The sequence below is a fragment of the Helobdella robusta genome, assembly GCF_000326865.2.
Source record: "Helobdella robusta unplaced genomic scaffold HELROscaffold_18, whole genome shotgun sequence".
Lineage (NCBI taxonomy): Eukaryota > Metazoa > Annelida > Clitellata > Rhynchobdellida > Glossiphoniidae > Helobdella > Helobdella robusta.
Window position 1 is genome coordinate 2,168,183 of NW_008703981.1, and position 10,768 is coordinate 2,178,950.

The 10,768-nt window shown below is 32.9% G+C and overlaps 3 protein-coding genes across 3 annotated transcripts; 1 reads left to right on the top strand and 2 right to left on the bottom strand.

Annotated features, from left to right (window-relative positions):
- Positions 1-645: 645 nt before the first annotated feature.
- HELRODRAFT_170607 (hypothetical protein) lies at positions 646-3,902 on the top strand (the record flags this gene model as incomplete). The annotated part of the gene is made up of 9 exons (XM_009016408.1): positions 646-727; positions 1,120-1,226; positions 1,535-1,625; positions 1,927-2,021; positions 2,310-2,400; positions 2,726-2,823; positions 3,176-3,275; positions 3,551-3,654; positions 3,786-3,902. The coding sequence occupies 9 exons, from the start codon at positions 646-648 to the stop codon at positions 3,900-3,902; spliced, it is 885 nt and encodes a 294-aa protein (XP_009014656.1).
- A 1,507-nt stretch (positions 3,903-5,409) lies between these two features.
- On the bottom strand, positions 5,410-8,946 carry HELRODRAFT_191120 (hypothetical protein; the record flags this gene model as incomplete). The annotated part of the gene is made up of 6 exons (XM_009016409.1): positions 5,410-5,924; positions 6,245-6,389; positions 6,599-6,798; positions 8,118-8,391; positions 8,647-8,763; positions 8,849-8,946. 6 exons carry the CDS (start codon positions 8,944-8,946, stop codon positions 5,730-5,732), a joined length of 1,029 nt encoding a protein of 342 aa, XP_009014657.1. The 3' UTR covers positions 5,410-5,729.
- A 390-nt stretch (positions 8,947-9,336) lies between these two features.
- Positions 9,337-9,867, bottom strand: HELRODRAFT_170609 (hypothetical protein; the record flags this gene model as incomplete). The annotated part of the gene is made up of 1 exon (XM_009016410.1): positions 9,337-9,867. One exon carries the CDS (start codon positions 9,865-9,867, stop codon positions 9,337-9,339), a length of 531 nt encoding a protein of 176 aa, XP_009014658.1.
- Between the last annotated feature and the right edge of the window lie 901 nt (positions 9,868-10,768).

Below are 10,768 nucleotides of genomic sequence, written 5' to 3' on the forward strand. Positions count from 1 at the left end.
GGACTATATCGTGTTACAATTTAAATAATTTTATCTTTAATTTTATTTTTAAATATTTTTCTTTTTAAAATCTATCAAAATTATCCTCCATTTTAGTATTTTATCACTTTATTAGACACGAAAATGGTTTGTATTACAATTTTTTTCGACAAATCGGACAAAAGTAGTAGTAGTAGCAGCAGCAATAGTAGTAGTAGTAGCAGCAGTAACAGCAGCAGCAATTGTAGTAAAAGAAGCAGCAGTAGTAGTAGTAGTAGTAGTAGTAGAATTAGTAGTAGTAGTAGTAGTAGTATTCAGCTAAGCATTGTTATGCTATGGGTAATGTCTTGACATAAATCCAAAGCTTATGTATAACTATAATAATGTGACTCAAACGTATTGTTAGGATTCCAAATTTATTTCAATTTTTCTTTTCAATACATTTGGTAGTACTATATTTAAGAAGCTCTATCTATACTGCAATAGGATTTCTTATAATGTTTGTGATGTGACCAATTGTAATCTTTAAAGAATTCTTCTGATACCGTCAAAACGTGAAAATATATTATATTCATTTATTAATTTAAATTTTAGTTAGGAAATTTAATTCTTAATTTAAATTTGTCTCGAAAAATTGTAAGGTGTTTAAAATCTGAATGATACAAAATGCCGTCAGTGTCCGTATATAACTTCCTGATAGATGTTACAGTGCTCTTCCTTCTACTTAATTCCTTCGTTACTTATTCGGGTTAGTAGGTACTGCTCTGCTACTTCACTGCTTTCTCAAAATTTATAACTTTCATCGTAAATAAAGTACAATCCTTATTTTTCAATTGTATAAAGTTTAGTTTTTAACTAATATTACGAAGTAACTATAATACAGTAGCCTAAATAATTAGTTTTGAATTATCATAAAGTACACTTTAGGAATTTCAATGCAGTACATTAAGGTGTATGGTTTAATATGTTTAATACTGCAGTTTCACCGACCTTGTTCAAATGCAAAAGGATCCAAGTTTATCCCATTAGATGCAAGAGAAGCAGCGATTTGATAAATTTTTATTCAACTTTTTGGATAAATAAGTTGAGAAAATTTATTTGAAAATTAAAAACTAAAAATTTGATGGAAATCTTTTTCAGAATCCAAAAAAAGTTGTCCGCTGAGAGTCTGCTACAAGCCATGTGCGTCTGGATATCGCTTCAATAAAGATGGATGCATGAATTGTCTGTGTGTGGACCCCTGTGAGGTCTGTGTGTGTATGTGCGTGTGTGTGTGTGTATGTGTGTCTCTGTGTGTGTGTGTATGTGTTTGTGTGTGTGTATGTGTGTGTGTCTGTGTGTGTGTGTGTATGTGTGTGTGTTTGTATGTCTCAATGTTCATTTTGTATGCGTTAATTTGTTATTTTTGAGTCAATGAACGAGTGAATGAATGAATGAATGAACAAATAAATGAATGAATGAAAGAAGAAATGAATGAATAAATGAAGGAAGGAAAGAAAAGAAAAAAGGAAGGAATAAATGAATAAATGAATGACTTATTGTATAAAAAATTCAGAACGTGGTCTGTGATAGAGGAGAAACATGTAAGGCCGTCCAATACCCCTGTATCTCCACGCCTTGCTATCTCGAACCGAAATGCGTTTCGCGTTAGTTTTTTATTATTATTGTTATTATTATTATTATTATAATTATTATTATCATTATTGCCGTTGTTGTTTTATATAATAATAATTTTTTTAATTATTTTTATTATTGCTTATACTGCAGATATTTTTCATTAAGAACATCTTACCCCAACACTGATCAAATGATCAAACATTCATTTGATTAGAACATAAACGATAAAAAAAAACAACAAAAACAACAAAAATAATAATAATAGCAAATCATTTCCCCGCCAAAATTATTTTCCCGCCAAAATTATTTTCCCACCAAAATCTTCCCTAGCTTGTCCGAAGAAGAACTGCGCGCGCTCTTGTGACAGTGGCTACAAAAAGGACAGCAAGGGTTGTTATACTTGCACATGTCTGGACCCCTGCGAGGTTATTATTATTATTATTATTTGCAATAATAATAATAATTATTATTATTATTTGTTATATTATTGTGTGTCCTTATTTGTTGCTATTATTATTATTATTATTGTTGTTGTTGTTGTTTTTATCGTCATGAGAAATGTTTCAAAATACACAAACACGACTCTCATTAATTCTAACAGCTACAATTAATAATAATAATAATATTGATGATGATAATAATAATAATAATGATAGTAATAACCATAATAAATACTTATAATAATAATAAATAATTATAATAATAATAAACAGAACAGTCCGTGCAAAGAGAGCCAGTTGTGTCAATCTTCCCAGAGCATGTGCAAGGGGGAAGTCTGCTATACCTCCGCTCAATGCCTTAGCTGTTAGTTTTTATTATTATTGTTATTATTATTATTATATTTCATTCATTTATTTTATTTTATTTTACTTTATTTCATTGAATATTTATTTCGCCCTTATTTGGAAAAAATAAAAGAGTTCCCATTATTATTATTGTTATCGTTGTTATTATTATTATTATAATTATTGTTGTTTTTGTTGCTGTTGTTGCTGCTGCTGATGATGATGCTGTTGATATTGACGATCATGATGTTGTTGCTGTTGTGGCAATCATCATGACGTTGTTGTTGTTGTTGTTATTATTATTGTTGTTGTTGTTATTGTTGTTGTTATTGTTGTTATTATAGTTTGTCCGAAACTGGACTGTACCGCGACCACTTGCTCCAGTGGCTACAAGAAAGATGCTGATGGCTGTAAGATTTGCTCGTGCGCTGATGCTTGCGAGGTTTTCATTCATCGTTCTTGTCGTTGTTTGTTGTTGTTGTTGCTGCTGCTGCTGTTGCTGTTGTTGTTTGCTGTTGTTGTTGCTGCTGCTACTGCTACTGCTACTTTTACTGTTGTTGTTGTGGTTGTTGTCGTTTTTTTTATGTCGTATTCTGTTACTGATCGTAATTCTTTGTTATTATTTTTAACATACTCAAATACAGAGATTAAACACTATATATATTTACATACCCATCATCAAACACACACAGACACACACAGACACACACAAAGACACAAACAAAGACACAGACACACACAAAGACACGGACACATACACACAGACACACACAAAGACACAAACACACACACAGGAAATGATATGTGATCAAGGGACCAGCTGTAGACTCATGGTTAACCCGACTTGCAATAATGAAAAACTCTGCTACCCTGTTGCTATTTGCACTGAAATAAGTTGGGGAAAATTTGATGAGGATGATGAAAATGAGGATGTCGTTGATGTTGTGCAAATGATGATAATGACAATGTTGTTGTTGTTGTATTTGTTGTTGTTGTTGATGTGATGATGACAATGGTGTTACTGTTCTGGAGACGTATTTGTTGTTTTAGTCCCGTTGTTGTCATTATAATACTATTTTCTACGTTGATTATCATATTATCGTAGAAATAAATTTCTTCACATGATAAGATGACGTCATCGTCATCATCGCCGTCGTCATCATTTTCAGAGTGTGACGTCAACAGAACCGTGAAATGCCCGATCCAATGCCCCGGCGGCTTTAAGAGGGACAAGGACGACTGCGAAGTTTGCGAATGCAAAGATCCGTGTGACGTATGTTTTCTTTAATTTTAATTTCAATTCATTTATCACATACATACACATATAAACACACACATATACCACACATATGTCACACATACACACACGCACGCACACACACACACACTCACATACACTCACAGGTACAAAAGGACTCGTGTAAAGCTGATGAAGTCTGCCAAAACATTAAAGTCTACTGCCCAACGGCCAAATGCAATACGGATTTTGGCAGATGCGTTAGTAGTATATTCGTTAAATAACTTTCTTTTAATTTAGTAAATTTTTTTTTCTAATATTTAAAATTAACAATAGAAGAAAATCATTAGGTTATTATTATTGTTGTTTAATATTCATAAACAATGATAAATTTGTTAATCTAAATAAATTTAATTAATTAATTAATTGTGAAACTTTAGACAAATTTTAATGAAAAAGTCTAAAAAAAATACACATGAAATAGTTAATATGATATTCGCTTATATCGGATTGACAAATAAAGGTTAAAGTTAAAGGTCAATTTCTGTTGACCACTTGCCTCAGAGGACAATGTTATCTTGCAATGACATTTCGTTACAGGTTTTGAAAAGCGATAAGAAGAAGAAGCGATAGAATTAACCGGTGTCTTTCCACTTCATAATTTTATGTTTTAGATGTTTCAAACAACTACATATGTGTGTGTGTGTGTTTGTGTGTCTTTTTTTTCTATTTTCTCTCTTTCTATCTTTCCCTTTTTTTCTCTCTCTCTAGCTTTTTTATCTTTTTTCGAGTGTGTGTGTGTTTGTGTGTAGAAAAACGTTTGAATTTGAAAAGACCTATTCTATTGTGTTTTAATTTTACCATTAAAGGTGTTCAATTAAGTAAACTATTTCATTAAATTTCGTGCTTTTGTTAGTACTATGTTGGTTTTCTTTGCTTGAGCAACTTAGAGTTAATCTCATCTGAAACGATTCAAATCAATTCGGTTGAAGGACACGTTCGAAAGTTTTGAATTTTGAAAAACTAGCCATGTCTATATACTGCTCTATAATTCCGTTACCAGATTTGTCGGAAAAAGAATCTTTACAGACCAAAACTTTAGATATTGAGAACAAAAGTTTTTTTTGTTAAAGGAACTATCCATAAGGGATGTCAAGCTTAGAGAGGGGCATGGATGGGACCAAAAAATCAAGTAGAAAAATGTGATAATCTTTACCAAGATTGTTATCAATAAACCATGAATTCAATAAAACTTGATAAACGTTAGGTCAAAATGTTAGAATAGGCGCTGAATCAACTTTACATAAAAACAATAACCTTTCCAAAACATTTGCCCGAATATGAAGTTATGCTATATTATTTTCCCAGACTGTGAGAAGAAATTTGTGGCAAATGAAACACTTGGCATAATTGGTTATGAAAATACGATTGGATTCTTGTATGTAGATGTAGAATCGACATTAGAAACGTCATCTTTCGTCTGACCCAGTGAGAATTAGGAGGCAGCAACTTGTACTTTGGTGAATTCTTTCACGGACAGACCAACCATTTAAGTTATCGTATTAGGATTTCATATTGTATGCGTGAACTGTATATAGTTTAAATGACTATTATTTAAAATATCTCTCTTGCGTTTTAAACTTTTAAATTTCAAAGAAAAAAAAATCAATAGCTCGTTTCGAAGGAAACTCTACTGCTCTTACTACTTCAAGTCTTTATACCAATATTTGATAAGTATAATTACATTTGTTGCTAAAAACATCTTTTTAAATGCCGCCACAATATTTTTGAAAAATTTATTTAAAACTATGAAATCATAAATTGAAAAAAAAAATACTGAAAACGAGTTAAACAAAACTGACAGTACACATTGACGGCTGGATAGATCCAAAGGCAAATTTTTTATAATGGAAAGAGATGATATATTAACAAGTCAACAGCTCAAAAAGAAATACGTTTTCATTAAAAAAAGTCTTAAAAAAATCTTAAAACAAAAAACATCTCACGTATTCATTCTACATTTGTGACTTTATTACATTTGGCCAGACTCTTTTACAAAATAAATTTCGTTGTCTCGTTTTGTCTCGTTTCGATTCGTTTCTTCCCAAACGTCAGTGGGGATGGTTAGGACTATTTTTGGCGTATTCCAGTAAGATTTTCCTCCACTTTCTGAGAAGTTTTTTCTTGAATTCTACATTGTACCTACGCATGTTTGAACTAATTGTCATCAGTTGCTCGTCTGTAATCTCTGTCAGGATTTGCACCAGGTGAGGAATGCTTTCGTATATCACTCCGTAAGGCATTACCTGGTTAGGTAAAATGATGTTGGGTGTGTTTTGCTACATTAAGATGCCTAGAACTGCTACTGCAGTGACCTGTTTCGAATGCTAACAGATCCCCGACTACAACTACATGTGTGTGTGTGTGTGTTTGTGTTTGTGTGTGTGTGTGTGTGTGTGGTGTTGTTTACACGTGTGTTAATATAGGCTGTGTGTTCGTTGCCAGTTAGAAAATAATGACTAATAAATAAGATATTTGTAAGAAAATTTCGTTGTCTCGTCTGTAATAAATAGTAATAATAATAAGTAGAGGGTTGTCACAAAAAGTTATTATCGATTTAAATTACCTGGTAGAAATCGGCGAACTTCATCCAGTAGAGGACACTTTCATAATCGAATTCGTTTTTAGGATCGGGAATATTTTTTTGAGACTCGTCTGCTTCAATTTTCGATTTTGCTGTTCGTTCTTTGAAAAATGCTCCCTCGAAAGATCTAAAAATAAATGAAAGTACATGTTCGTTAATTCGTACATTCATTCATTCATTTATTCACTCATTCGTTCGTTCGTTCATTCATTCACTCATTCATTCACTCTTTCATGCATTCACCCATTCATTCACTCTTTCATGCATTCATTCAGCTCCTAATTTAAAATCCATAATTTCAAATAATAATAATAATACACTAGACCACCAACCAACCTTTCAGGCATAATGTAGTATTCGACCTGCCATCTGGCGAGGAGTTCTGGCGATGGAAAGAACATCGGTATATTCATTCGGTACTGCTCGAATATGCTCATTACCGATATTTGATACGGTACGTGCACAATGCCTCGGTACTTGACTACTTCAGCGTACTCATGTCCTGAGGTCTGCTCTATCAGCATCGTCGAGTTCATCTGGCAACATTTGAGAATTTGAAATGAAAAACGAAAAAAAATTGAAGTATGAAGAGTGTTATCGTTTGAATATTAATGAATTGAACTTTGGTGTGGAGGAAAACACACACACACCACACACACATACACACACACGCACACAAAAACACATACACATACAAAGATATACACATACATATATATATATATATATATATTTTTTAATTTAATTTATTTATTTATTGTTTATTTAAAAGAACAGAGAGAGGCCAGAAGCTATCACTAACTTGAACGCACTCCGTAAGTACATAAAAGGATATAAATATATATATATATATATATATATATATATATATATACACACATATACAAAATATACATACATAAATTTACATACTCCAGCATATGATCGTAGAGGATGAGTAGCATATAAAAACAGAATAGAGAAATGTTTATCAGTGGCATGATGAAATGAAAAATTAATGTAAAAGTCTTACTTCGATGGAATACACATTAAAGATTGGTTGTAGGAAGATAAGGGTAAAATACTGAAAGTGAAAAACAGAAGAGGGGTAAAATGAAAACAAATGCTAACAAAATATGAAACTAAGTGGGAGATAATTCAATTGAAGCAAAAACAGTAATGGGGATGATAAAAATGAAATGATTAGAACGGAAATAATACATTCGTGAGTGTCTACAACTGGGTAAAAAAAGAGAGGACATATAAATAATTATATATTTATGCAGATAGATTTAAAATAAATGCAAATACATATGCAAATACATCTAGCTGAAAATTGGCTAACGTAATAAAATTGTAGAAGAAATTAAAAACACATTTAGACGAAAATTGATAGAGAGAGTAGTTAGTCGAAAAAAAAATCATCCTAAATAACTTAGGAATGCTGGATTTAAAGATGTTTTTGGAACTAATAGACCTAGTGGTTGTGGGTAGTTTATACATATATATACACGCACGCACATCCACACACACGCACATACACACAAACATACATACACAAACCGATAGGTACGTTTTGTCCGATGTTTGATTACTCATACAATACAGCAAATAATCTTACAATAATACTTTTTACAATATTAACCACTGCAGCAGGATATAATCATATTATATGTAGTTAATGTGCCAGGCTGTTTGCTTATTTCTCTCAATTATGGCGAGAGCAAATATACAAAGTAAATATGTGTGAGTGTGTGTGCGTGTGTGTGTGTGTGTGCTTGTTTCTTGTGTATTTAATATGTATATGTATACGAACGAACGAACGAACTAACGAACGAATGAACAAACAAATTAATTACTCAATAAAAGAGCTTACCAATTTGCAAGCGATGCTGAATTCTTCCAGAAAAATGCTGCTAAAACCCCGATCTCTCCTTCTCATCATCATGTACGTGTTATCTCTGTCAATATTTCTCTTAAAAATATAGTCGTAAATCATCTCAAAATAATTTAAAAATCTTTTTTTGTTTTTATTGTTATTATTGTTATCATTATTATTATTATTATTATTGGCTTTGTATTCGGTTTTTGTATAGTCGCACATACTGGGCAGGTGTTTAGCCTTGATTCCAGTGTAATACTCCAAAAACCTTCCAGATAAAAAAATTGATATTATTATTATTATTATTGTTTACTATCATTATTATTTGTAGTAGTAGTAGTAGCTGCAGCAGTACTAGCAGTACTAGTAGCAGTAGTAGAAGCAGTATTAGTAGTAGTAGAAGCAGCAGCTGTAGAAGCAGTAGCAGTAGTTGTTGTAGTAGTGTAATTATTATTAATACTAAATTATTTTGTAATTTACTTATTTACATATTCATTTTTATTATACACTGAACGCAAGATACCACCTAGCGTCATATAGATTATTCCCGCCGAAGAAATTCCACGGGTTCTTGGCGAGTACTCTGAAATTTTCATTCAACTCGTTCAGCCTTTCGACCGTGTATCTACCTACGTCATACCTGGCAAACGATTTCATTGGTTGACTTGGGTAATCTATGCCATCAAAGTAGTAAATATAGATTTGAATAAATTTAAAATAAAGACCTAGTGGTGGCGAGGACGATGACGCTTTTGTTTAGTTTGAGGTAAATCTCGCAGAGAGATGCTGGGTAGCTGCAATAAACAACATCCACGGATTTCATTTCGGCGTCATCCTTATAGGCCGTGACGTATTCATCCAAGATCGGTGGTTCTACATTCAGTACATTGTCACTTGTTAATACCTTTGAGGGTGTATGAGTGTGTTTGTGTGTGTGAGTGTGTGTATGTGCGTGCGTGTTTATGTATGTGTGTGTGCGTATGTATGTGTGTGTGTGCGTATGTATGTGTATGCGCGTGTGTGTGTAAGGTTTATTTTTTGGTATGGTGTCAAGTTTGATTTAAATATTTCCATTGCTGCAGTCACAATTTTATTCAAAACTATTCAATAAAAATAAAATTCATTATTATTTTTATTGTTATTATCATTATTAATATTATCAGAATATTACCTAATATAAAACAATGAAAAAAAACCTAGATGAAAGTTATTTTTAGCAGAAATAAGACATGAAAATTCTAGAAAAGACTTTTAAGCTTTTGGCGGCTTGGCAAGCTTCCTTCTGCCAGGCACACCTGTAAGGATCGAGGTTGTAGTTCTTCACCGTGACCCCGAACGACGAAATGAGGTCGACGACGTCTTTAATTGGAGTCATGTGCCACTCCGTCGCCCATATCACCAACGGTTTTTTCGTGAAAATTTTTTTAGCCCGAATCCTCGCTGACGGTGGCAAGATGGCGGTATCGTTGAGAATTACGAACGCTTCGTCCTCTCCATTGTCGTTCAATACTGACTGTTCTTCGGTAAAATACTTCAAAAACTGTCGACTTTCTTTGGTGTATTTGAATTCGATGGGGGGGTTAGATAGATCGTCGATTTGTAGTTGAACTGCCCTAATTATTTTGTATCTTCTGTACTGATAGGACCTGTATTTGATGGCGACGATGGTGATGAAGACGACGACGAATATGAGCAAACAGTAAGAGTTTCTTCTTGATCTGGCCCTGAAGTGTGGGATTTTCATGTTAAGCATTCAGAGTGAGTAAGTTGACGCAGAGCAAACGAACTCAACTGACGACGATTCAAACGCAACAACATGACATGCACTTCGATTATTTTTCGCCAATACTTTATAAGCTCCAGACTATAACTAACTAACTAACATTCAAATAAAAATGTTAATGTTAGGTTCAGACAAAGTGACGAACGCCGCAACTAATAAACTTTAAAATTGAACTGACGAGTGTAAATAAGTCAGTGATAAATACGACGACGAAGACACTCGAAGAAGCCTTACTTTTACCTGTTTACCTGTCTGCGAACGAAACATAACCTACCTACCTAATACTTACCAGCTGAGTTACTATATTTATACGGCGCTTACCTGTGAGTTCTTTGTGTGTTTCTACTCAATCAATATTACAAAATCGATCTTGTTTCATTCTTACTAAAGAGAAACACTTCAACATAGAACAAATTAAGTATAACGTACAACATATTTATAGTATAATGTTCTGTGTGTGGTGTACACTAATGGTTTACACGTGCGTGGGGTATGTGTGTATCTGTGCTTGCCTGCGTGTGTGAGTGTGTGTAAATGTGTGTGTGTGTGCGTGTAGTACGTATGTGTGTGTGTGTGTGTGTGTGTGTGTGTGTGTGTGTGTGTACCGCGGATGTTTAGGATATATTAAACATTTACACATTAAACTTATATACGAAGAATTATGAAATTGAAATAAATACGTATCAAGATAGATGTATGGATACTATAGATAATATTATATACTTTAGATCTACTACGGATAGTATAATAATCATTTAAAAGCCACATTAAGCATCTGGAGATGTTCCTCAGTTGTAAATAAATATTCACCAATAGCGAACGATGTTGTTATCTGCTAGCTGCTGCTTACCATCCTTTCTTA